This window comes from Notolepis coatsorum, assembly GCF_963971535.1.
Source record: "Notolepis coatsorum genome assembly, chromosome: 19".
Taxonomy (NCBI): domain Eukaryota; kingdom Metazoa; phylum Chordata; class Actinopteri; order Aulopiformes; family Paralepididae; genus Notolepis; species Notolepis coatsorum.
The window spans coordinates 55750256-55777702 of NC_140183.1; the positions used below are offsets into that span (position 1 = coordinate 55750256).

The 27447-nt window shown below is 45.6% G+C and overlaps 1 protein-coding gene across 1 annotated transcript in view; it reads left to right on the forward strand.

Moving 5' to 3' along the window:
• The first annotated feature begins 41 nt into the window (after positions 1-41).
• The window catches only part of LOC311246203 (polycomb protein SCMH1), a 69699-nt gene continuing 42293 nt past the window's right edge, over positions 42-27447 (forward strand). The window contains 8 exon segments of the mRNA XM_084336320.1: positions 42-103; positions 105-271; positions 12846-12934; positions 13296-13542; positions 23674-23918; positions 24464-24661; positions 25277-25403; positions 25943-26143. Coding sequence (XP_084192446.1) covers positions 75-103; positions 105-271; positions 12846-12934; positions 13296-13542; positions 23674-23918; positions 24464-24661; positions 25277-25403; positions 25943-26143 — 1303 coding nt within the window. The 5' untranslated portion in view covers positions 42-74.

Here is a 27447-nt window from a genome sequence, read left to right on the forward strand (position 1 = left end):
CTCCCTCCACCACCACCGCTGCCTCCTCTCACATCCAGAGTACCACCCCCCCGGTGAACGAATTCAAGGCGGGGATGAAGCTGGAGGCCCAAGACCCACGGAACCACCTCCACCTGCATCGCCACCGTGGTGGGCCTGACGGGCTCGCGGCTACGCCTGCGCCTGGATGGCTCCGACAACAAGAATGACTTCTGGCGCCTGGTGGACTCCTCCGAGATCCAGCCCATTGGGAACTGCGAGAAGAATGGGGGCATGCTGCAGCCGCCGCTGGGTGAGTTAGGCGCACATTCCTGCGCCCTGATACAACCACTGTGTACGCCGTCAAAAGATACTTGTGGTCAGGAAATATGGATACTTTTTGGAACTGTGTGCATCTGGATGGTTCAGCGTTTTTCCTCAGTATCTGCGCAACACCTGCGAGTTACCAGTAACTGCATTTTTATTTGTCATGACAACTCTTGATAATTTTTTTTACCGATAAATTACATCCAAATATAATATTGTTGGAATTGGCACGTCCAGTGAAGGTGTCCTCTCAGTGGAGGAACGGGAGGAGAGGACGGGGAAGGTGTGGCGCAAACAGCTGTTCACTAATAGCCACATTTACACATTCCTGTATCACAGTAACTTTGTATTGTTTTATCCACAAACTATTTGCAAACCTTTAGTTCCAGGGACAAAAAGCCACAGAGTGGGCAATCCAGAGACACAGGCTCAGTTGATTTGTCACCATCAGCTCATCAATAGGCATAGCTGTCTTGTCCTCTGAGCTCTGTGAATGAGCGAGAGGAGAGGGCAGGGGGTGTGGTTATTAGACCAAAACCACAGCAGTCAAGGATATTGCAGATGTCTAAATAACACATTTGTAGGAAAAGTCAGTTGTATTTTTAATTTTTATTTAATTTATTTTTATGTTCCAAGTTTGGCATTATTAACACTTATCAGTGCCACTGGTTAACATGGTAAAACATGTCTAATCTGCCCGTCGCTTATCAATGACTTGTTTGCAGTCAACATTGTCGAAACGGATCGTTTTTTAATCGGTTCATTTCCGTTTTATAGCATTTTGAAAAGCCCTCGTTTTCTTGAAAGTTTCAGGAAATATAAAGATTCCGTCATAAACGGCATTTACTGGAATATTTTGGAATATACAAAAAACATTGTAATTTAGTATATGTGTACTTATGCACGCTATAGAAGCGATCTGAAAAATCTATTCTCATTTCCTGATCAGCGCGCGCACACACACACACACACACACACACATATGGGGCAAACGCTGATATATAGGTGAAAACAGATCCGATTACCCCAAGACTGGTCAAATAGATTCCTTACCTCACAAAAAGATGATTCCAATTCCTGATCGCCATTCCAAATATCGATCGCGTTTATTGATTCAGCGCTGGGTACTGTAAATATGTATTCCACATTGTTTTCCGGCTTGGCAATCACTTCAGTCTCTTCAGATGGCTCGCCGGAAAAGTAAAATGAGGAAACTGGACCCCCCCCCCACCAGTCTAATCGGTGCCACATTTCTGTACCTAAGCCTCGACAAGTTGGAAAATTATACTAATTCCATTGACGTGCAATTGTCATTTTATTATTAGACACAGACCAGCCTTCAATGACGAGCAATTGTCATTTTATTATAGACACAGACCAGCGCGGACCTTCAATGACATGCAATTGTCATTTCATTATAGACACAGATCAGCGCAGACCTTCAAGGACATGCAATTGTCATTTCATAAGACACAGACCAGCGCGGGCAACGGGTCCAATGTGTCTAACATGCTGTCCACATGCTGTCCACACCCTGGAGTGAGTCCACAACACCAGTTCCATTATTGAGGATGGGGGGGGGGGGGGGGGGGGGGGGGGGGTATATTGACAAGGCTTGACAACCGAGGTTCAAAGAAAACTTCACATTTATTGGCTGTTCGTTTTATATATATATATAGCTACATGCATCAGGCTCCATGTACAACTCTGTGTTGACTTCCTAGTGTGACATCACTCGAAGTACGGCAACTAAGGCTCAAACTCAAACCTAATACATCACAGAGAACCTCTCTCCCTCTCTCTCTCTACGTTCAATGATTTAAAGTAGCCAAACGTTACACTATAAATACTAACTGGTAGGGATGCACCGACATTTCGGCTACCGAAAGAGTTTTTTCACCGAAAATATAATACCGAAACAGAAACAACCTGTAACCTAACGCGTGTTGTTGTGATGATGTCGCGCTGTCGGGAGTCGCGCTGTTTCTATGTAAACTCTGCGCGCAACGCGTCCAATAAATGCGTCTTTAACATCCTTATTTACTATATGCCCGTCGCGGTTAATCACTGAGTGATCTAATATGCATCTTATTCAGAGCGAGAGGGGGGGGATAGTGTTTCTCACATTGACGCTGTCTGTTGTTGATAATATAATCTTTCTCGAGCATACACGTCACGCGTCTACTGTGCCGAGTCAAGAGAGCACATTCAACTGGGGACTAGAAAGGTGCGCTCAGTAGAGCACAGATGTCCGCCGCGGCAGCCAGAGAAAATATGGAATTAATGTGCTGTATGCATTCAGAAGTGCTGAATAAATGTTTTATGGACCCATAATAGTGATTATTTATTATTTAAGTTAAGTTTAGCCATAATCATATATTTTTCCATAATCATAATGTTCCACAACATTGGTAAAAAAAATTCTATTCTATGAATCATTTTCGGCATTCGGTTTTCGGCCAACTGTTTTCTATTTTCGGTATCGGTTTCGGCCAAGAATTTCCCATTCGGTGCATCCCTACTAACTGGATAGTTGATGATATAAACAGTTAATTTAATTATCTGAAATATTTTAAAATCATTAAGTCTGCTATAAGCCATTATCCCTTTGTGTGTGTGTGCGTGCACGTCCCATCTCTGGTCTTTTGGAAGACCAGACGAGGTCAGAGGAGTTTGATAATAGTTCCTTGAGGATGGCCAGTCTAATGTTGATATTTAAACTAAAAAAATAATAATACATAATAAATGTAACAAAAAGAATAATCGTTGTAGGAACAGTTTGGGAGAGGGAGGTAGGGAGGGGTTTTAGTTTGTGGTGTGATAACAATGTTGAAATTGAGAAGTTTAGACTTTAGTTTAGTTTTACAACAGAAATATTTTTTTGTTATAATAATGGAAGTACCGAAATAAGGTACCGCGGTTACCGGTATCGATTCCCAGGTATCAGTTAAAATGTGAATGGTACCCTATTCAGGTAATCCGGCTCTTGAAGTGGTATTTGTTGTGAAGGGCCAGATTAAACCGAATATATATATTTATTTATATATATATTTAATTGTATTTGTATATTCTCTAATATTCCCTGATATCCCTTGTATATTCCTTGTACAATATGCATTGAATATCCATTCTAGCCTACTGAACATCCCATAATAGTCTCCATTCTACTATTGGTCGAGACCTTGGTGCCAGGCTGCCATACCCCTCAGACCCAGTTCAAACGTACCGCTCAACATGTACGAACAAGTCCTAGTTCCGCGTAGGAATCTGGCTACCGCACCACTAATGGGACTATTTGTTCATAGTGCGTATATATACTGCGCTACTAAAGTAGGACTTCCTTTTCAGTCCAGTTTCTTACCCTCCAATAGAGTCACAGACGTAAAGCCTCCCCGCGACGCCACGTGTGGGAGTAAGGCCAAGTTCGCCTACCATCGGTATTGAGACATCGTGTATATTAATATTTGAATAGTCATATTTGGCACTATATCGTCGAGTTGGACGTAGTCTATTAAGCTAATAATAGTCTGTTAATATATAGTGCTTCGTGCGGTGAGAATACTACCGTAGTCAGTACCCCATCGTTTCGGGCAGAGAACTGGCTGCTTATCCAGGGTGGTTGACCCCACGTGAAGCTGCACCCGAGGAGCCCCAGAGCCGACGAGCGAGTGGACCTGTATACCGGATTATTCTACCGACGACAGCCCGCCTTCCCAGGCACGGATTATGCTTTGTATACGTTGATTATTCCATGGATAAAGACCCCCGACACTGCCGTGTGTTGGAACCCCCCCCCCCCTGGAGAGGACGCAAGGTGAGGAGACGCTCTGCAAGACGAGGTCGCTTCACGTCTCTCCTCCGTGGACCGGAGGACGCCGGCCCACAAAGAGTCCACCTGCTTTCATCTGTGGTCCAAGGATCGCCGGCGCATTGAACGGCACTACAGTGGGTTCACCTGGGATACCATTGGCCGGATGAGGCAGCCGGATTCTACCCCCCCCCCTTCCTACTCGGCTTACAAGCGACCGGATTAACCCCCCCCTAGTGTATCCAGCCTATAATCATTAAAGTATCATTGCTGTTATTCCTTAAACTATTCCAGGTCGTATATGTACCACCTGCGCCTTCAGAGATTGGACATTCTCTATTGATATACTGACGAATACTCTTGCCATAAAAGTGCATACTAATTCCCATTCATAAATGTGATTGATTTGATTAAGTGCTTGCTCTACACACCATCGCTGTGTAGAAATAAAGACCTATTTCTAATTCGTACATTTGTGTTGGATCCGTTTCATCTACGTGACAGTGTTCATCATAATATATTTATGCCGAGTACTGGGTGGCCGAATATTAAGTACAAAGGTAGTGGTAGTAAGTATCATATCTAGTAATACAGTCAGGGAATTGTACCCCTCAGTTACAATTGGTCCTTCGAGCCGGAGGGTAATCAGTGTAATATTAATATAGTGTTATTAATATTGAAATGGCCTATGATGAACACTCCACGAAACGATCCTCCTAACCAACACCCGCAGCGCGAACGACGGCTCCCTCAGTACTTAGAGGCTTACGCTGTCAGTCAACAACCTAGTCTTCTACTAACAGTAAACGCGGTAAAACTAGAAAGTAAAAGTATGTCTAACCCCAACGCCCAGACTACCCCGACCATAGAGGCCCTTACGGGTTCTAATGTAACTGACCAAGTTCACGGTGGGGACCAGTGGGAACCAGACATGACTTCACACCCCGCCAGTACTGAAGAAGTAGTCCCCGATGAGTCCCGGGAGGAATACAACGCTACCGAGAGAGAACTCGGCACGGAAGAAGACGGGGAGAGCACCGTGGAGATAGAGTTCCAAGGCTCCGCAAGGAGTACCCCGAGGGAAGGCTCCCCTATACAACCGCCATCTCCCAGCGAGGCAGAGAGGACCCTACAGCAGGCCTTCCTCATCAGCCTGAACGCCGCTGCTGAACGCGACCGACTGCAGATCCAGCAGCGGAGCGAAGAAGAGCATATACGTCTAGAAATAAGACGCATTCAGAGAGAAGAGAATGTGGCCCGAGACCGAGCAGACAGCCAGCGAGCAGCTGCTGGTGCTCTACGGGACGCAGAGCGCGACAGACAGCAAGCGCAACTAATAGAACAGCTGATCAGACGGACAACACCCTCTCCCTCCGCCAGAGGCTCCAGGAACTCGTCTAGACACACCTCCAGGGCGGCATCCCCTAGCCGAGTAAACAACCCTGAACTTGACCAACAGACGAGGTCTATACCCCCCACAGACCACCTCCCCCCACCGGTCCAAGCGAGACCTAGCAACCGGGAAGGAGCAGCATATCCTGTGGAGAGGCTAAACCAGAGACTACAAGCACTGGATGACCTAACTGAAGACGAAGAGGAGGAGAACCACGCCCGACGACAGCACAGTACTCTACCGGACCAGGAGGTCCGGTACAGCCCAGGCTATACTCCCGCGGAGCTGCGCTACAGACCCCCGACTCTATACACGGGTGAGCACGACGCACGACCCGCACCGAGGAACAGCACCTGGACAAGCGGGCCATGGTACACTGCCGGTACCAGCCCATACCAAGGAGCGGGAGGAGACTCGCCTAGGAGGCCTCTCCCCCAACGCTCGCCGATGTATCCACAGTCAGCGTCATACATTGGCACGCCTATGGTACCCGACTTCACCCAAGAGAACCGGGCCCAGTATACAGAACTCCGCATGTGTCTGGAGACCATGTTGGTGGATGTATTGGATGAACGCCACAAATACGCCATCCTACTGAAGCACTTAAAGGTACCCCGCGCACATAATATAGCGCTCGCCTACGCGACTTCCACCACCCCATACACAGCAGCGCTGGTAGCATTGGACCAGAGGTATGGGCGCATATGGGATTACGTGATCCAGGAGATCCGACACATCGACCGCTTACCCCCAGCAATAGACAATCGAGCACTGGACGACCTGTCCATCAGAGTGCAGTCCCTGGTAGGGATGTTGGGAGCGCAGAGAGAGAAGGGGAGGCATGAACTTTACGCCAACTCAAATGTGGAAAGGATCTTGGAGAAGCTGCCGCCCGCTCGACAGGAGCGTTTTAGGCGACAGAGAGACCACCGAGACCCGAATGGCCCCGAACCGAACCTCCTCGATCTAGCAGACTTCCTGGCGAGAGAAGTCAGCAGCCTACGGCTAGATACATTCGGACGGAGCACCCCTGGCTCCAGAGAAGGAACCAGACGACTAAATGGTGGAAGAAGATCGGTGACTGTGATGCACCAATCGGAGTCAGTACCGAGCAGCAGGAGCCACAGTACCCCCTCCAGAACGGAGAAGTGGAAGATAGTGTGCCCCTACTGTGAGAAAGAACACTGGCTAGCGCAATGTGACTCCTTCCCCAAGCTGAACGCGGAGGAAGCAAGTCAATGGATAAAGTCCAACAAGCGCTGTTTTCGCTGTGCGCGCTCACACATGGCAGCCGAATGCCGCTTAAAGAAAAGGTGCACCAAGTGCGATGGAGCCCATCTGGACATACTTCACGACAGTAACAGACGGCGCCCTTCACCCGCACCATCCAGCAGCAAAGCGAGCGTCATGTACATCGATCCCGCCAGCAGCAGTGGAGCCCGAGTACTCCTAAAAGTAGTGCGTGTGACACTAAGCTACCAGAATAAAGTCCTGGACACTTACGCCGTCCTCGATGACGGGTCCGAGAAGACCCTTCTGCTCGCCTCCGCTGCGGCCCAGCTAGGGCTGCGGGGAAGCGAAACCCAAATGACAATTCGGACAATAAGACGAGATTTGAAGACGATAAAGGGCGAGAATGTCTCATTCTCTATCGCAGCAAGCGGCCAGCCTGAGCGACGGTACCAGATTACAGACGCTTTCACCAGCCAAGAAATAGGACTGTCGCGGTACACATACCCCGTCGCCAAGCTGATGGAGAAATATGTACATCTGCGCAAGTTACCGATCCCGCTCATAGACAATGCTATGCCGGTTCTGTTGATAGGCTCCGACCATGCAGACCTCATTGTCCCGATAGACCGGGTTCATACCGGACCCCGAGGCTGTCCTGCAGCAGTCGAGACCCGTTTGGGATGGACTCTCCAAGGCCAGCTCGCCAAATCTCTCAACCGAAGTACAGCCACTAGATGTCTCCACTCCCGAGTCACGGAGGGAGAAACCGCACTCCTGCAACACGTAGAGCGGCTATGGACCTTGGAACAAATGCCCTTTAAGAACGGAAAGAAAGACATTCGCTCTAAAGATGACATTTACGCCATTCACCTCCTCGAAACAGGGACCAAGAGAGTCCCGGTCAACGGCGTGTTGAGATACGCCACGCCACTCCTGCGGCGAGAAGGAATGCCTACTTTCCACGCCAAGACAGACGCCACAGAACGGTACCTGCTGAACACGGAGCGGCGCTTAGCCAAGAACCCCGCCCAAGAGAGTGTATACCGCGCTGAGATTGAGAAGCTCATCACAGCGGGACACGTCACAAAGATGGACATTAAAGAGGCTGACCAGACCACTGAATCGTGGTACGTGCCTCACCACAAGGTCCATCACAACGGTAAAGACCGCATAGTATTTAACTGCAGCTACCAGATCGGATCCCAAAATCTGAATAAAGAGTTACTGCCCGGTCCCACACTCGGCCCCTCCCTACTCGGCGTTCTACTCCGCTTCCGCCAGGAAAAGGTGGCCATCAGCGGGGACATTAAAGGAATGTTCCTGCAGGTGAGATTAGTAGAGGAGGACAAGCCCCTGTTACGGTTCCTATGGAGAGAGAAGCCAGGAGATGAGCACCCAGCCATCTACCAATGGGAAGTCCTCCCCTTCGGAACGACGTGCAGCCCCTGCTGTGCTACATTTGCACTACAGAAACATGTAGCAGAGGACCCAGCAGCGGACGAAGAGGTCCGACACAGCGTAAAGAACAGCTTCTACGTAGACAACTGTCTACAAAGCCTTTCAACCCAGGAAGAAGCCGAGGCTCTCCTGATTAAACTCCGCGCCTCATTGATCAAAGGCGGCTTTGATCTCAGGCAGTGGGCCAGCAGCGATCCGCAAGTACTGCGCAGCCTCTCCTCCGAGGACAAGGCAGCCAGCAGCGAGACCTGGATGGCTACAATCCCGGGAGAAGCCCAGGAGATGACCCTGGGATTGGTGTGGCGATTCAAAACGGATTCGCTTCACTACAGACACAAGCCCCTGACTACGGAGCAGGGAAGGCCGGCGGCGGCGCCGACCACCAGACGGAGTGTGTACACAACACTCGCCCGACAATATGACCCGCTAGGATGTATTCTACCGTACACCACCAGGGCAAAAATGATTGTACGAGCATTGTGGGACAAGGACCAGGGCTGGGACGACCCCATTCCCGCACACCTTGCATCCACCTGGAGAGAGTGGGAGATGGAGCTCCACTCACTCCCAGGCGTTAATATGCGCCGAAGCTACTTCCCACCCACGGTGAGGCCAGAGACATGTAAAATGGACTTACACGTCTTCAGTGACGCCTCAGAGGTCGCATACGGATCAGTAGCCTACTTGCGGGCCCAAGAAAGGGGGGGAGAGATCTACACAGCATTTGTCCTCGCCCGCTCGAGAATAGCCCCACGCAAGCAACAATCTATCCCACGTCTAGAGCTCTGCGCAGCCCTAGCCGGAGCGCACCTAGCCACGCTCATCCAACGTGAGCTCACCATACCGGTGTCTAGAACAATCCTGTGGTCAGATTCCACGACGGTACTCGCCTGGATCAAATCGGACTCATGCAAGTACAAAGTCTTCGTGGGAGTCAGAGTCACCGAGATTCAAGACTTAACCGAAGAGTTAACCGGAGAAACAGAGTGGTGCTACGTTGATACAAAACAGAACCCAGCTGACGTCATCACCCGGGGGATGCCCCTGGATGACCTCACCCGTCGCAATGTCTACAGTGACGGCCCAGCATTCCTAAAGCTCCCGGAAGGAGAGTGGACCACGCCTATCCCGAGGGAAGCCAGTCAGGAGGAGGCTGAGAATAAGAAGCCTGTGTTCTGTGGATTGAGCACTGTTATCTCCGCAGACCCCAACACACTCCTGATGGGGCGGCTAGATCCCGCGTTACCCCAGACCAGGGTTAGAAATTAAAATTTTTTTTCAAGGGCTTTTTTTGCCCCCCTTAATTGCTTTTCGGGGGCTTTTTTTGTATTTCGGGGGCACAATATTTTTATAATGAAAATTAACATAAAGATTATAAAACATTGTTGACACTTTTTTTTACAGTCTTCATCCCTATGTTTGATAACGTAATGTTAATGTCTCCATATATAGGGCTCTACGCTAACCTTTTTCCCAAGGAGCACATGTGCTCCTAAATAAAATGTTAATAAATAAAATCTAAATAAAAATTTAGGAGCACACAGAAATTTAGGAGCACAGTGACAATTGTTCAAGTAACACACACACACGATGTGTGACATCATGGCTTGGTTTCATGTTTTGAGGTACGTACCTTCAATTATCTGTAAATAATACATACATACTCTATCTAAATAGATTAAATATTATTGTCCCTGAGGGCAAGTTGTGTTGTTTTCTTGATACATCTACAAATAGCAGACGAATAACCGGTTGCCTCTGGATCAATGAATGTCTAATATTGAATAATATTATTAGATATTTTATTTTTAACATCCCTAATTCCAACAGTCAAGAGGCTTGTTTCAAATTGATGAAAAACCCCACACACGCAACGTTTCTGAGTATAGGCTCTGGCCAGATCGATCAATGAAATACGTTGCGCGCTCAGCGCTGTGGAATGAAGGAAATGCGCATCGGGATCGGATTTGGATGTTATTCTTTGTAGTTGTGTTACAAATGGAACGGTCTTTCCCCGCCGAACACAAGTTACTTAACGTTACACGGGTCGCGCTATGCAGATGCTTAGCTTGCTAACGTTAAGATAGCAGTGTAATGCTTGATGAGAGCAGAGCGCTCTCTCTGTGTTCGCACCTCTCAAGTGCCTGGAAGCATCTCCCTGTAACACGCAGCGGGCCCCGCCTCCCTCCTCCTTGGAACAAACATTCCACCCAAAAACTGAATTTCAGTCCAGTTTCAATCTGAACTATTAACAGCGGAGCTGTTTTGTAATCTTCACAATCACTCGTCTGTCTCGCACTGCAAGTAAATGATTTTTCCGGTGTGCACACACACATATTATTAGGGGCAAATACGCACTGTAGAGCATATATATAATTATATATATAATTAGTAAACTGTCTGGGGCTTTTTTTGCCCCGCTTAACTAATTATCAAGGGCATTTGGTCAATTTTCGAGGGCATTTTGCCCCAAGCCCCCGTTAATTTCGAACCCTGCCCCAGACAATGTACCGGCCTGAAGAAGCGAACGGCCGACGAATGTGGAGGTACAGCCAAGTATTAGCCGACAAGTTTTGGAGCAGTTTCCTACTGCACTACCTACCGTCTCTACAGACCCGCCAGAAGTGGGTAAAGGAGAGAGACAATTTGACAGAAGGAACAGTCGTCATGATTATTGATCAATCACTGCCCAGAGCTATGTGGCCGGCCGGCCGCGTAAGCAAAGTGATCACCGGTGCCGACGGCAAGGTCCGAGCAGCTGAAGTGCTTGTCCAGGGTCGCACTTACACCCGTCCCGTGGCGAGGCTCATAGAACTGCCCCGACTCCCAGACACAATCGATGATGACCATGACCCTATAACCCTATGACTTTGTGAAGTTGACTGACCCCTACAGCAAACCCTTATGTGTAAATAGACAACGCGATTAATCTGTCTCTGTTTAACTGATTAGGTCTGGGACCAATCAGGGGGTGGCTGTTGTGAAGGGCCAGATTAAACCGAATATATATATTTATTTATATATATATATTTAATTGTATTTGTATATTCTCTAATATTCCCTGATATCCCTTGTATATTCCTTGTACAATATGCATTGAATATCCATTCTAGCCTACTGAACATCCCATAATAGTCTCCATTCTACTATTGGTCGAGACCTTGGTGCCAGGCTGCCATACCCCTCAGACCCAGTTCAAACGTACCGCTCAACATGTACGAACAAGTCCTAGTTCCGCGTAGGAATCTGGCTACCGCACCACTAATGGGACTATTTGTTCATAGTGCGTATATATACTGCGCTACTAAAGTAGGACTTCCTTTTCAGTCCAGTTTCTTACCCTCCAATAGAGTCACAGACGTAAAGCCTCCCCGCGACGCCACGTGTGGGAGTAAGGCCAAGTTCGCCTACCATCGGTATTGAGACATCGTGTATATTAATATTTGAATAGTCATATTTGGCACTATATCGTCGAGTTGGACGTAGTCTATTAAGCTAATAATAGTCTGTTAATATATAGTGCTTCGTGCGGTGAGAATACTACCGTAGTCAGTACCCCATCGTTTCGGGCAGAGAACTGGCTGCTTATCCAGGGTGGTTGACCCCACGTGAAGCTGCACCCGAGGAGCCCCAGAGCCGACGAGCGAGTGGACCTGTATACCGGATTATTCTACCGACGACAGCCCGCCTTCCCAGGCACGGATTATGCTTTGTATACGTTGATTATTCCATGGATAAAGACCCCCGACACTGCCGTGTGTTGGAACCCCCCCCCCCTGGAGAGGACGCAAGGTGAGGAGACGCTCTGCAAGACGAGGTCGCTTCACGTCTCTCCTCCGTGGACCGGAGGACGCCGGCCCACAAAGAGTCCACCTGCTTTCATCTGTGGTCCAAGGATCGCCGGCGCATTGAACGGCACTACAGTGGGTTCACCTGGGATACCCTTGGCCGGATGAGGCAGCCGGATTCTACCCCCCCCCCCTTCCTACTCCTGTCGGCTTACAAGCGACCGGATTAACCCCCCCCCTAGTGTATCCAGCCTATAATCATTAAAGTATCATTGCTGTTATTCCTTAAACTATTCCAGGTCGTATATGTACCACCTGCGCCTTCAGAGATTGGACATTCTCTATTGATATACTGACGAATACTCTTGCCATAAAAGTGCATACTAATTCCCATTCATAAATGTGATTGATTTGATTAAGTGCTTGCTCTACACACCATCGCTGTGTAGAAATAAAGACCTATTTCTAATTCGTACATTTGTGTTGGATCCGTTTCATCTACGTGACAGTGTTCATCATAATATATTTATGCCGAGTACTGGGTGGCCGAATATTAAGTACAAAGGTAGTGGTAGTAAGTATCATATCTAGTAATACAGTCAGGGAATTGTACCCCTCAGTTACAGTATTTCTATAGTGAAGTTTTAACATTGAAATTAATGGGTACATCCACATCTTCCCATCCATCAACAGATAAGGCTGTATGAAGAAGCCTAATGGGTTGTGGATATTCTTTGATGTTTTGATGTTTTCAGTGAGTTTTTCTTTCTTTTTTTTCTCCACTAGGTGTCAGTGAATGACAACAATGAGTTTGATATTAACCCTTGTGATGATGTTATTGAAAAGATATTACAGCTATATCTGTCCACTTCCCCTCCAGGCTTCCGGCTGAATGCATCCTCCTGGCCCATGTTCCTCCTGAAAACCCTCAATGGGGCTGAGATGGCCCCCACACGCATCTTTCACAAGGTACCTGTACAAGGCTCACAAGCTCAGCACACACACACCTACAACCACACAGGCGCGCAACAGCCTTCAATCAAGTATACATTATAGGCGGCATGGTGGTTAGCACTGCTGCCTGCTTTTGCGTGGGTTTCCTCCCACACCAAAAGACATGCATGTTAGACAGGGAGTGTGGAGGAAAACTAGCTCATTAGCTAACTGGCACATTTACATTGATGTGGAAACTGAAAATGTTGATTAAAAAAAAATATTAAAAACATTCATGCACAAACATACATCACACTCACTCATATACACTGGAGACCAACGTCCGTACCTGAACCCTTCCTGTTCCCCTTCCTTCTCTGTCCCACCCAACCCCCAGCAGGAGCCCCCCGCCCCGGAGCAGAACTCCTTCCAGGTGGGCACGAAGCTGGAGGCAGTGGACCGGAAGAACCCTCACTTCATCTGCCCGGCCACAGTGGGCGCCCTACGCGGCGTGGAGGTGCTGGTCACCTTCGACGGCTGGCGGGGGGCCTTTGACTACTACTGCCGGTACGACTCCCGCGACGTCTTTCCTGTGGGCTGGTGTGCCCTCACCGGGGACAACCTGCAGCCGCCCGGCACCAAAGGTCTGAACCTGGGGGGGGGGGGGGGGGGCTGCTTTAGGGCTGTCACTGTTTTACAATTCTCCTGACAGAAGAGACGATCAGAATCCCTCTTCTAATTTCTCTGTCATTGATACACCCTCAGAATAACTTGCCCCAATCACATTTCCAATGACCAAACACAAGATGACCAAGATAATGAATCCAACATATAGGCTCAAGTTCAAGTTTGTTTATTAACACCGTCCCGGCCAACCACGTGTATATATACGTTATTGGGCGCCAGCGGAACGGCCAAGATCGTTTTCCCTTTTATTCGATTTAATACCCTATTCAATGTCGGGGAGCTGTATTTTGCATGTAAAAGGCATATTGGGACTCCGAAGGTGCAGTACCGACCAGATCCTGCTAGTAGCGCTGTATCGAGAGTGCAGTAACCCCTGTTCCAGACCGGGTGCCACACTGAAAACGCTCCGGGCGCTCTTTTCTACTAACCTGAACCTAGGGCTTCACCTGATCGCATTGAATCGTTTTCGGCACCCCCGATTCATTATGCTGTGGTGGGTTATGTCGTCGACCAAATGGACATACGATCTACCAGATGGCGATCAAATAATTGGAATATTCTTTTTGGAATCCCACCGGCCACATTTTACGTCAATTTCAGCCTGATCGTACATTGTTTTCATAGCCATCTCCCTGATCAGCGTATGTTGTGGTAATAACGAATGCCGCTATTGGCAATCAATTAATCAGAAACGACCCCCCCCCCCCCCCCTTTCATGCATTCATGATGAAACATAATACCCATCATATGCATTTGATTTTTTAATTGTAGCGTGTGTAGGGACAAAACGCCAATGGATTTGGTATAATACACGTTGCGGTTTATAAATAGCCTCACAGGAATTAGCCCTGATCATTCCGAAATAACACTCATATTCACCACGGTATAAAACGGGAACGTATGAATGGTAAAATTATAAATAAAAAATATTTTGCATCTTGAACGGAAGGTTCTTACTGTCAAATGACCATGATATTGTATCCATAGCTATAATATAAAATATAGATTTAGCTCTACAAACAACGTGACGCACAGTGAAAGTGTGTAATGGAAAGCTGGCCCAGCTATAGCTAGATGGGGATATCGAATGGCCGTAAATGTGTTAATTGTCACAATAAAATACACATACTTTATGGTGAAATGCTTGGTTCTGTATGAGCCCCTGAGAGTGTGCTTCATACAGTAAAAAAAAGTAAGTAAAGGGGAATATACAATATACAATCTAAAGTACAACCTAGGTACAATCTACCTGGTATTTAACATTTTAACTTGTGCATACACATCCAATGCTAACCAGGTATTTTATATTTGAAAGCACCCAGTCAGTGATCCAAGTGTAAACAAAGGGGTGGCCCCACCACCAAAAAATAAATAAATTAAAATAAATATTCTGTATGGAGACATGTTTTCATCCTCATGTCGATCGACTCAGTTCTTAACACAAAGACTAACACTTTACAACAGTTAAATGATGTAATGTAGAAATATTTGTAAACACTGGTGTAAAATAGACCTATATTTAGCTTTATGATAGGTTAAAGAAGTTCCAAAAAGCATATTTTCCAGCTACAGACCAAACAGAATATTTGTGAATATGTCCCATGATTATAATAAATTAAAATAATTAGATTGAGGTGTTACCTTGTACATACAAATCCAATGCGTAACTTAATTGATGTTGGGTTGTGTGATACACCGATACTACAAAAGTATTGCGATACCCAGCAGTTAAAACAGTCTAATACTCCATTTTATTAGTATCGATACTTTTAGAATAATAGCTAATAATAGAGTTGAGTGGATGCGTGACTGGAGCAGTGTGCGTGAGAGGGAGAGCGCACGCTTTGCAACAGTGTCAGCTGAACACTCAACAAAGCAGTTTTCCACATTGTCCGCTCATGATTCTGTCTAAAGCCAAGATGACGGTGCGTTTCAGGAGCATTTGTAACTAAAATAGATGTGTGGGAATCTGAAAAAATATTTAGGAGCACAAAGATTATAGTAAAGATTATATCAAGCTGATAGTTCGATGACCAAAACTAACGTTACCTGTTAATATCAATCAAGCTGGTCCCAAAACCCTAACCCTGAAGCTGCTCACAGCGGAGTCTGGGCGAAGATACGTTTGGTTTTCCGATAAGATAAGATCATTATTTATTGTCTGTTGATACAGACATTTGTTTTGTGTCGGAACACAATACTGTGTTACAAAGAAGAACATTATAGGACAACCATGTTACAGCATAGACAGACATAGAGACGAGACATCAGAGAAACAACCCCTTCCTTCCCGACCAACATCATTAATTTGATGTGGCAGTGTCATATGTCCAACGTTATTTTGAATTTGCACAACCCTTTTATATTGTCCTATCCCGTGTAGGTTGGACCACATTTCTATCCTGCTTGTTAAGTAGGCATATTGAATGTGGAACAAATTCGTTTTTTAATCTTTTCAGTTTCCACTTGGGGGATCTGAAGAGCCTATGTGAGGGTAGCAGCTCGTATTCTGTGTGTAATACTGTAATAGGGATCTTCTGTGATTTTATGAGGAATGGGAGGGGCTGAGCCTCTCTTTCTCTCTCTCTCTCTCTCTCTCTCTCTCTCTCTCTCTCTCTCTGTGTGTGCATGTCTCTGTACGTTTAATGATTTTAAGTAGTCACTTCATTAGCTGACATTTTCTAAAATCATTAATCAAGCACTAACATAACGTGGAGTGGAGAGATAACACATGGAGATTATCTATATAGCTCAGCAGCTGTAACTACTAGCTATTTTATTCATAAAAACAATTTAATAAAGAATGTTCCATGTTGAATCCTGCCGGCTCTGCATGCATCCTGTCAAGAGTTGTTACATAATTTTTTTATTGTGACCATTTCAAACTAATGGGAAAAATATTTCTCCTGATAATGGTTTTGTTAAATCTTTTTAGTTTGTTTTGTTAAATATCCAGGAATATGCAGCCAGGCTTATAAGTAGGGGGTGTAAAGTTGCCATTTCTTGCCTGTACACGCTATTATTTCTAAATCAGATCTATGTCACAGGTATTATGGTCCATCATGAATGCATGAAAGGGGGGGGAGGGGTTGTTTCTGATGATTTGACTGTCAGTAACGGCATTCGTATTGAACACTAAAAACGCTTATCAGCCCGATCGGTCTAAAAGCATTGCAGGATCAAGCTAAAATTTACGTCGGATCGTTCTTACCTGTGATCGGGAGTATTCCAAAAATAATATTCCAATTGTTTGATCGCCATCTGGTACATCCAATGTCGATTTGGTCCATGGCATAATCCACCACAACATATGGATTGGGGATATTTGACGCGCGTCAATGGAACCGGGATAACGGTTCGCCTCGGCCGACAAGGAAAAATGAAACCCGAGACATGTGGCCGTCCCACAGGCGAAGATACAAGGTTACAAACTTACAAAGGGTGCTCGATACCGCCGTCTAGCGGGATGCGGCCGGTATTGCACCTTGGGGACCTCAGACTCATTCCCTATGGTAACAACAGGCTCCCTGGGTGGATAATGAATAAAAATATCAAAAAAAGGGAAAAACGACCCAGAAACGACTTAAGTCGTTTTTGGCACTGAGCGACTTAGGCCCAGAAACGACTTAACTCGTTTTTGGCACCCAAAGTGTTAACAGTTTCTGCGCCAATCTAATAACGCCAATAACAAGTTTACTCATTTTTATGATTGTTATTTCCTTTATTCGCTATTGGCATTCATAATTCATCCAGCAAGGCTCCGGGAGACTGTGGACTCTGTCGGATATTGCAACGGCTCAATACCGCCGCCTGGTGGATTTCGGGCGAGTTGCACTCCACTCTCAACCGGATGGTGCGTTCGGTGCATTGGGGAAAATGTTCCAGGCAGAGCTCTCTTGTTATGTGGATCCAGACAAACACTCTAGTGCATTGGATTGCTTTCGAGACGCAAGAATCAATATGCTTTCGGCGTTTATTGCGTTGTACAAACGGAAAATGGATCTAGCAGATGGAAGTCAAATAATTGGAATATTTTTTCTCCAGACTCATCGGCCACAGGTAAGAGGAATCTAACGTTAATTCCAGCTTGATTGTCCATTTATTTCATTGCAATCCATCTGATCAACGTATGATGTCGTACTAAAGAAAGCCATTACTGACAATCAAGGAATCATAAACGACCCCCCCCCCCTTTCCTTCACGCATGATGGAGCATAATGTATACCGATCATATGCATTTGAATTTTTTAATATAGCGTGTATAGGAACGAAACGCCAATCAATTATGTATAATATGCGTCAGGGCCTATAACTCGCATTCTAGGAATGACTGCTCTACACTCTAAAAACATACTTATATTCACGACGGTATTAACACGACAATGTATGAATGGGAAAATATAACGTTCCCACATCGGGAACGATGGATACCCGATGTTGAATGGGCCATAGTAATGTCGATATAGCTATAATATTTAAAAAGTTATAGCCCTGCAAAGAAGGTGAGCGACTCCATAGGCTTACATTACTGGCAGTGAGACGTATAAGATGCTCATGATGCGTGGCGCTCATTGTGTTAAAGGAGCCCTCACTCTGCTCCTAAAGTCCAGTGAATGTCTGCACCATTGTGCGTGATAAGTGAGTCACAACAAAATATCTTTTCATAAAGTGTCCCATGATACGACTTCAATTAAATTCAGGGGCCTGCGATCAATATGAGACAATATCATATTTCTGCAGCCTCACGTATGAGACAGGAAAGTTGCATCTCTCTCCTCCTCACTTAAAATGACAACTTCTTGAATGTTGTGTCTTGCTGCACTGTTAAAGCTCCCTGGCCATAGTCTGCTTCATCTCCGTTACTAAAGTGGAGCCTTCCTCTGAGATACTTAAATACTCCTTAACCTCCTTAAAAGTCTTCAGCTGCAGTGATGTCACTATCAGTGATGTCACTATCGTTGAGTGTATTTACATAATTTGTGCTTTTCCTTAGTTTTCTGTCCAGGAGTGAAGTGCACACTGCAGTTCGATGCTCCAAAAACCACACCAACACATCAAACCAACTGCATGTTGCGCATGTCTTGTTTCAGTTTGCGTTCTGGAATCCCAGGCAACTTCTGCTACTCTTTCAAAACTGCGGTTGCTACCGTGCTGTGGTGGGAAAATGACACAACCCTTTTCACTTCTGCCCAAAACACGTATTTTCTCCCAGATCCAAAATGTTTCCACACTGCCGATTTATTCCCGAGAGGGGAGTAAATATCCTCATTGTCTTTTTCTTGGCTGCTTGCCGTTATTTGCCTGGTGCTAGCACTGTTTGAAAGTTTAGGAAGGCGGTGCTCTTGGAACAGAGCGGTGACATGCCACGGGAATGTCAAAATAAAATATCTTTAAAATGATTTTCTTCTATTACCGTGCCCATACCCTCCCCCATGCTGCTATGATTCCTGAATTTCCCCCAAGGGGATCGATAAAGGAATATTTTATTGTATCTACGTTTTCAATATCATGGATGATATCCATACGTCAATCCAGATCGATGCGTTGTTACACCCCTACTTACAAGCTGTTAGTTTAGGAGAGAGAGAGAGAACTGTACTCCTCTTTCCCTTGTGTCGACGGATGACAGGATGTGAAGGAGGAGGGCAAACAGAGGAGGGAAAGGGGAGGAAGGGATGACTAGTCCTTGTAAACCGTTAGTGTTTTATGAGAGTCCTGGCGCTCACCCAGCTGGCACAGTTGGAGGGCATGAAGCAGTTGGGCCATGCTGGGTGCCCCTCTGTGGGCCTCACTGCTGGCACCCTGGCAAGAAAAAGGCTGATTAGATGCCCCAGACAGAAGAGAAAGCAGAGATATATATATTATGTAAAGGCCTACTGTTTACATTGTCTTGTCAAGCGGAGGGAGGTGGAGAGAGGAGGAGGATGATGAGGGAGGGAGGGACGGAAGGAAGAGGAAGGAGGGGCGAGGGAGGAAAAGTGGGAGAACAGGATAGGAGGAGAGGGTGAAGGAGTGAACAGCTGAGCAGTGAGAGAGAGAGCGAAAGCGACCTTAGATTTTGCCTGCTGGAGAAGAGAGGTGAGTAGGAATTAATGGAGGGGGGAGAAATGCTTTGTGGATACACTAAGTTGCAAAACTCTAGAAATCCTCTTCCCTGTAATATGAAGCTGGTGGTGGTAGTTGTTGTGGTGGTGAACTCGATGAACCCAATGCACTCAGGCAGTGAGACAGACAAGGGGTCGCTTGTTGTGGGATTCTGTGCATGTGTCTATATATGCATTGATATCAGCGGAACTTAGTGGAATCATTTTAGCACTTGGAGATTTATTTTCTTGGGCTGTTAAGGATCAACCCTTTGTGTCTCAGACTTTCTTCAAGGGCTCTCTCTCCGCTGTTGAACTTGAAGATAATGATGGCTAACAGACCAGCCATTGCATTATTTTGTGTGCCTGTGAAAGTGAACATAACTAGAGTGTATAGCCTATATTAGGACCCGAGCATGAGCACCGCAGGCCAAGGCATGTGCTAATGGATGTGGCTGCTCCTCTCGTAAATCTATCCAGGGCTGAACCAGGACAAATACCTCTACAGTTTAGTCTATACGTGCGTGTGCGTGTGTGTGGGCACAGTGCACATAACTATGATGAGGTGCTTATTTGCACACTTTCTCATAGTTCTGGTTGATATGCATGTTGTTGTTTTGATATGACTAGGAAGGAAAGGCTGGGTGTGTTTCCCACGGGTGGGAAGGTTAAGAGATAAATCTGAACACCGGGTCTCACAGCAGCAGGCTGCTTTACTGATTTATTAGGCCTTCTTCTGAAGCCTTCCATATGTCAAGTGTGTTTTATATTATCCTAGTCGTTTTTATATAAACCATGGCCAATCCTCTTTAGGTTATATCCTAGTCGTTTTCCTAAAGGTTATCTCCTAGTCATTCTTCCTAGATGTTATATCTTAATGCTTTTTCCTAGAGCTTATCTCCTAGTCATTCTTCCTAGATGTTATATCCTAATGCTTTTTCCTAGAACTGATCTCCTAGTTGTTTTTCCTAGAGGTTATCTCCTAGTCGTTTTTCCTAGAGGTTATAACCAAGTAATTTTTCCTAGAGCTTATCTCCTAGTCATTTTTACTAGAGGTTATCTCTTAGTCGTTTTTCCTAGAGGTTATATCCTAATGGTTCTTCCTAGAAGTTATATCCTAATCGTTTGAACAGCAGTCAAGCCTCTTTAGGTTGGCATGAAGAGGACAGAGAGAAAATGAACTTTGTTCTTGCAGTTTGTCTTCTGTCTGTCTTTCTTTCTTTTTTTTCTAAGATCCCACTTGTGTCTCTTTTTCTTTCACACTCCCCCTATTTCTCTATAGAGGGCTGTCTGTCCCTTTTTATGGATGAAACGGAACGTGGTTACTTGTTGATGTTAAAAGGAACCTGATGTTACAAATTGAGAAGTTTGTAACATCAGACTATTAACTCATTGGGCGCCAAAAACGAGTATACTTGTGTTTTGTCGCCAACGCTTGAGCGCAAAAAAACGAGTACTCGTGTTTGGATACTTTGATCTTTTTCCTTTGATCCCCGTTCTAAACACTGGCTCGGAGCTGCCTGTGTCTCCCTGGCACAGCTGCCTACATTGGAATTGCAATGACGATTGAATCTTGCCAGGTGGCAGTATCGCCTACCTTTTGAACTGGGGATATCAGTTGTCTTCCAGTACTGAGTTACCTCCGGCTGCTTCCGCCTCGGGAGTGGACCAGGACATAGAAATCGGTCAGAGATTTGGTGCCTCAGACCTATTGTTTCCGGTCTGATAGCCATGCCCAATATACACGAGTAATTGCGATCGCCATGGGATGACTGGGATTTATTCATTTTGAAGTACCGTCTGACTGAGGTAAGGTCTATTTTAGGTAACCTGCTGGTATTCTTTTTAACCTAAAACATGCTTTTGTACCGATCACAGTGTCGTATTTTACCGGACTTAAACATGCTTTTGGTAACGATCGCAGTTTCGAGGTAAAAGTATTTGGAGTTTCAGGCGAGCAACCCGAACAATTTGGGCATAATGCATATAACGCATCATATCTCGCAATCTAGGAAAAAATACTGGATTATTTTGGAAAGGGGTCATGTTTAGCATGGAATAGCGCACAAACTAAAGTATGTAGAAATGAACTGGTTAGTCAGTGTTGGACTATGAACAATGCCTGTCAAATGAGCCATACTATTGTCTCCATAGCTATAATACAGAACACACGATGGGTCCGCAAACATCGCTAAAATGGTCAATAACGCTGGCGCCATGGAGTAGAGATGGGAAAACAGCATGGCGGTCAATGAGTTAACAGATGAACCTGATAGCAGAATTGATCACGCTAATACTGGGCTCAATTTGATCTGTTTTTCTAACTGTAGCCTATTTGAGAGATTATTGCCATCATGCATCTTCAGTACCATACGTGAAAATAACTCTCTTTCCATTGTCTTGAAACGTTCGGAGTTAAATGTCTATTTTGAGCTGTAATGAGCTAGGAAGATGTCTAAAGAGCATATTTTCCACGTTATCAATGATCGAGTCACGAAAGTGCTTACAATGATCTCCAGGAGAGAGAGAGAGAGAGAGAGAGAGAGACAAGCGGTTACACTATGGCCAGTTTTCGTTTTGTTTTCAGGGTCAGTTTCGCTTTTCAGAACGCAACGTAATGGCAGGCAAGTTAGACATTGTTTTTGCCTCCTGAGCACAGTGATGTATATACATGTAGTACAATGCCAAAGCAGTAGGTGGCGATGTAGTTCAAACATGAAGGGCATTTTTCAACCAATCAGAAAAGTTGAATGTGCCAATACACTTCCTGCTAAAAATCAACAATCCACCATCTTTAAATGCCTCGCGTGAGCCATTTAGCCAACGTAGCATTTATTTTTCAGCAAAGAAAGTGCAATAAAAGTACAATAAACAAAACGGATACATTCACTGTGTGTTTTGCCTCTCATTTGTTGATGAAACAAAACTAACATCAACACAATTGACCACCAAGAGCGGAGTTTAGTCTCACAAAAAGATTGTCGCCGATTTTGTTAGCTTACGTGCTAACGTGATTGGGATATGCCAGTATAACAGTATAGCATTGTGGCTAGCAGCGAAGTTTGTTAGCTTACGTGCTAACGTGATTGGTATATGTCATTATAACAGTATAGCATTGTGGCTAGCAGCTTGGTAACGTTAATGCTAGCAGAATGAATGGATGTAAACTTTATTTAACAGATTGCAGAATGGGTACAATACGGCTCAATACAAACAATTGTTAAGGGAATGCAGACTGTTGTAGCTTGGACTGGGCACCTTATAACAATAACTTGACAACACATGGTAGCCGCAGCTACTTGGGACAGCTCTGCTGTAAACACTGGAAATAACCGTGCAGGTCTCTACTGCGCATTGGCGTTGAGCAACAACGGCTCCGTATCCGGCTCACGCAGATTACATGGCACCATTGTCGGCGAGTATCCAAAACGGAAACACCTTTTCAGCGTTGCCAGTAGGACAACGCGTTTTCCTGCCAAAACGGTGTTTCTTTTTAACTTGGACAGCAAACATAATCATTCAGCAACAAAAATGTTGCTGTATTCCCCAGTGTAACCATGGCCTGGGTCTCATTGCTCCTTCTTTGATCATCCACAATGCTGTGAGAGAGTAATACAAGCCACCTCCTTTGTTCACACCCGTTGAAAGCAAACTGGGTCATCACAGCTTTTCTCAACACAAAGACTTGTCTGGGTGTGTGTGGTCGTCAGTCTGAGCGGCATGTCTCGTGTAGTACTCACTGTATGGTTCAAATGCTTTTCAATGAACCAATAGTTGTTTGAACACCGCGCCTACAGTTCATGGACAGTTATGAGTGCATTACCAACAGCCATTGTTGGTTGTGCAGGTCTGGCTCTATTGTTTGAATCATGGTTTGTAGAACTGACTTGCCTTTGATGACAGTAGCTGGTTTCTTCTATGTCTTGACTAGTTTTTCATGTAGTTCTTCGTCAGTGATTGTGCCACCGCCTCTAAACCGCCTCTCCTTTCTCGGTCTCCTTCCAGTAGTATTACCTAAGAGCCTTGGGGCCTTGACAGACGGGAGTGTGGAGAGTCCGGCCATGCATCCCACCCCCACGGTGGGCAGACCCCCGGGGCAGCGGGGGCGCAAACCAGGCCGCAGGAAAACCAAGCTGACGGGGCCCTGGGGTCAGAAGTGCCCCGCGGTGGCACCACAGAGCACACAGCCGGCCAAGGGCCCGGAGCCCATCAAGATGCCTAAGAAACGAGGGCCCAAGCCCGGCAGCAAGGTAGGCTCCGATAGAAGTCTGGGTCTGGACTTGGCGCTCGAGGATGGATAGTTGCTTTACTTTGTACAGGGTTCCCACGGTCAGGGAAAAACCTAGAAAGTCTGGACCTCGACAAGTCAGGGACATCTTTATGTTTTAAGCTGCCTGTTTTAAGAGAATAAAAAAAAAATCCAAACTAAAATACATTGCAATACTTCCCCCTGGCATTGTAATTTGTATCCAAAAATGTTTTAGTGTTTCACCCTGTTTCACACTGACAATTGGTTATTCACTATTGTAATAACTGATTTTAAACATCTTTATGTTGCAATGGTATCGACAGCTGATTTACCCACAGCTGACTTACCCACAGCTGATGTAAGTGCAGTCACTTACTATTGAGTTTCACATAGAGATGGAGTGAATGTGTTGCCATGACTGAAAACTGGACATGTGTCCTGGATCCTCAACATACAGCATGGAGTTAGAATTTACAGGCAAATATTCTCACGGTTACAATGGTTATTTGTGTGAGTTGATGTGATTTTCATCCTTCTTGTCTGTAGATGGGCTGGGCTAAGAGAACGGGCTGGCTGGAGGGAGGCATGGTTGGTCCAGGAAGACCGGTAACGGGCCCTGGGCGGCCTAGGGGCAGACTTCCCGCCAACTGGGCCCAGAGGGTGGCTCTGACGCAGGCCCAGAACCAGAACCAGACAGAACCCATCAAGATCCCAAAGAAGAGAGGACCCAAGCCTGGCAGCAAAGTAACACCACACATTCCATCTGCATTAACATAGAGAAACACCGTTTTGTTACTGGTTACGTATGACCATAGTGTCTCGTCCAACAAGAATTCCCAGTATTACCAGAAAATGTTTATTTCATGATGACTGATGTGGAATTATTTGACCAGATTATTCACAGAGGCAGATAGCAGAGTCTTTGATTAAGGATACCGTTTACTAACAGAATGACATGTGGCAACATGGAGAGACCTCGGTTACAGCAATGGCCATAGATCTCTGTAGAATGGCAAGCTAACGGCATATTTATACAGGAGAGTAGACAAAACAAGTCGAGCATTGACGTACATATAACATGAATTATAGATATGATGTACAGAGATATTTGGAATTATAGATATGATGTACAGAGATATCTGGATAATGACGTATACTTATGAGAAGGCTGTGTGTGTGTGTGTGTGTACAAGTTGAAGGTCATGTGTAGAGTGTGTGTGTGTGTTAGAATGAGAGAAGTGCGTTTCTCTGTCAACTATCAATTGGCTTAACAATGTATGATTTGTATTTTATTGTACTGTGTGGTCACATCAAATACAATTGGTAACATTGTGTGTGTGTGTGTGTGTGTGTGTCCAGAGAAAGCCACGGGTGGCTCCTAACCCAGTGCCCACATCCCCTACAAGTAGCACCCCAGAGCCTGACACTAGTACTGTGCCCCTGGACAACGCTACCATCCCCAACTCTGCACTACAGGCGCCCACAGGTACAGAGAGCACCCCACAGACCTGGAGTGCCAGAACATTATTATACATGATGCGACTCAAAAAGTACATTACTATTGAGTTACTGCTTATGTTACTGTAGTATTAGTAGTAAGTCACAGTGTTAATCGACACAAATGTTTGTGCGTGTACAAAATGTTAAAGGGGCTATAGATAACATTTATACATAAAGGAATCATTTATATTAAAACTATAACAATAATAATAATAATAATAATAATAATAATAATACATCCACATAGCTTTTAGAAAGGTGTGGAATAAAAGTATTGCTTTTCCCCCCCAAAAAAAGACATTTTATTCATGAATTTATCATTTAAAAAATGTTTGCGGGTCCAAAATAAATGTTGTTGTTTATATGTTGCAGGCATGTATCCCCTCTCTACTTCCCATTTCCCCCTGTGGAATGCACCTGTTTGGATAAATTACATGCTGGTGCTCTAGTAGTGTGACATCTAGTGGCTGAATGTTATCTATAAGCACCTTTAACTCAACTTTGTGGGTATTTTTTACCTTCCAGTATGCGTGTACCTAAACAAGTACGGCAAGGCGGGTCCCCACTTGGACCAGCGGCGGGTCCAGCAGCTGCCTGATCACTTTGGGCCAGGCCGGGCCTCCTCGGTGCTGCAGCAGTGTGTCCAGGCCTGTGTGGACTGTGCCCACAACCAGAGCACAGTCTTCTCCTGCCTCAAGTCTGGCCACGGTGGAGAGGTCATCTCAGGTAGGGAGGGCTTACAGCTCGACACGTAGCAGGTACTCCATTAGGAGTATGGATACCTAAACAGATATTTCACGTTTGGAGAACTTGTAATTTTTCAGCAGTATTATCTCTATTTAAAGTAATCTATAAATAAGCTAGCGACCACTGCTGTTTCTGTCGTTCGTTGTCAACATCATTCCTCCCAGGTTCACTTCCATTAATTTCTGGGACCTAGTTTAAATATTGTACTTCTGAAGTATAAACAAAAAGGAAAAAAACAAAATGGCGCTGCACTGTCCAGCCGCCTCTCTCTGGGCTCTGTCGAGACTGTGCTTAATTTTGTACATTTCTATAGTTTTACGTGTTTTTGATGTAACAACTGTTGGTGCAACAAATGTATATGACCGTCAGTCACTTATAAATTAAATACACTCACCGCTTGGATCGCTCTCTGGATCGGCTCGCCGAAGATCAACAATGGCCTGGCGAAATCTTGAGAAGGAACAACAGCCCCCACAAGCAGGGAAGACGACAGGGAAAGAGAGCCGGAGTCCGAAACAGACTGTGATCCAGGAGACACAAAACGCCATTGCCCTCCATACTACTGGCCAATGTTCAATCGATCGAGAACAAACTGGACGACATCAGAGCGAGGATTAAATTCCAAAGGGACATTCGAGACTGCAACGTTCTGTGCTTCACCGAAACCTGGCTGACGCCAGATGTCCCGGACCATGCAATAAAACCATCAGATAACTTCTTTGTCCAAGGACCGAGTGGAAGAATCGGGCAAGAAACGCGGCGGAGGGATAGCTTTCATGTTGAACAATGAATAGTGTGATCCAGGCAACGTGAAGGAATTATCAAACCACTGCTCCCCAAACATGGAATATATAACAATCAAATGCCGACCGTTCTTCCTCCCGAGAGAATTAACGTTGGTCATTTTGATTGGATTGTACATCCCACCTCAAGCAAGCACTGTGGAAGCGCTTTCAAAGTTACATGACTAGGTAAATAAACACCAAACAGCTAATGCTGACGCTGCTATTTGGTCACGGGGTGATTTCAACAGGGCAAATCTTGAAAAAGTTTTACCGAATTTCCATCAGCATGTGACTTGTCCCACCAGAGGCGAGAATATATTAGACCACTGCTACTTGCAATTTAAAGATGGGTACAAGTCACAGGCTCGTAGTCCATTCGGCAAATGTGATCATGCCGCCATCTTTCTTATGCAGTACAGATAAAGTATCAAGCTCGTTCTCGTAGTAACACGAGAAGCGAAGCGTTGGTCTGGAATCAGAGAACACGCTGCAAGAGGC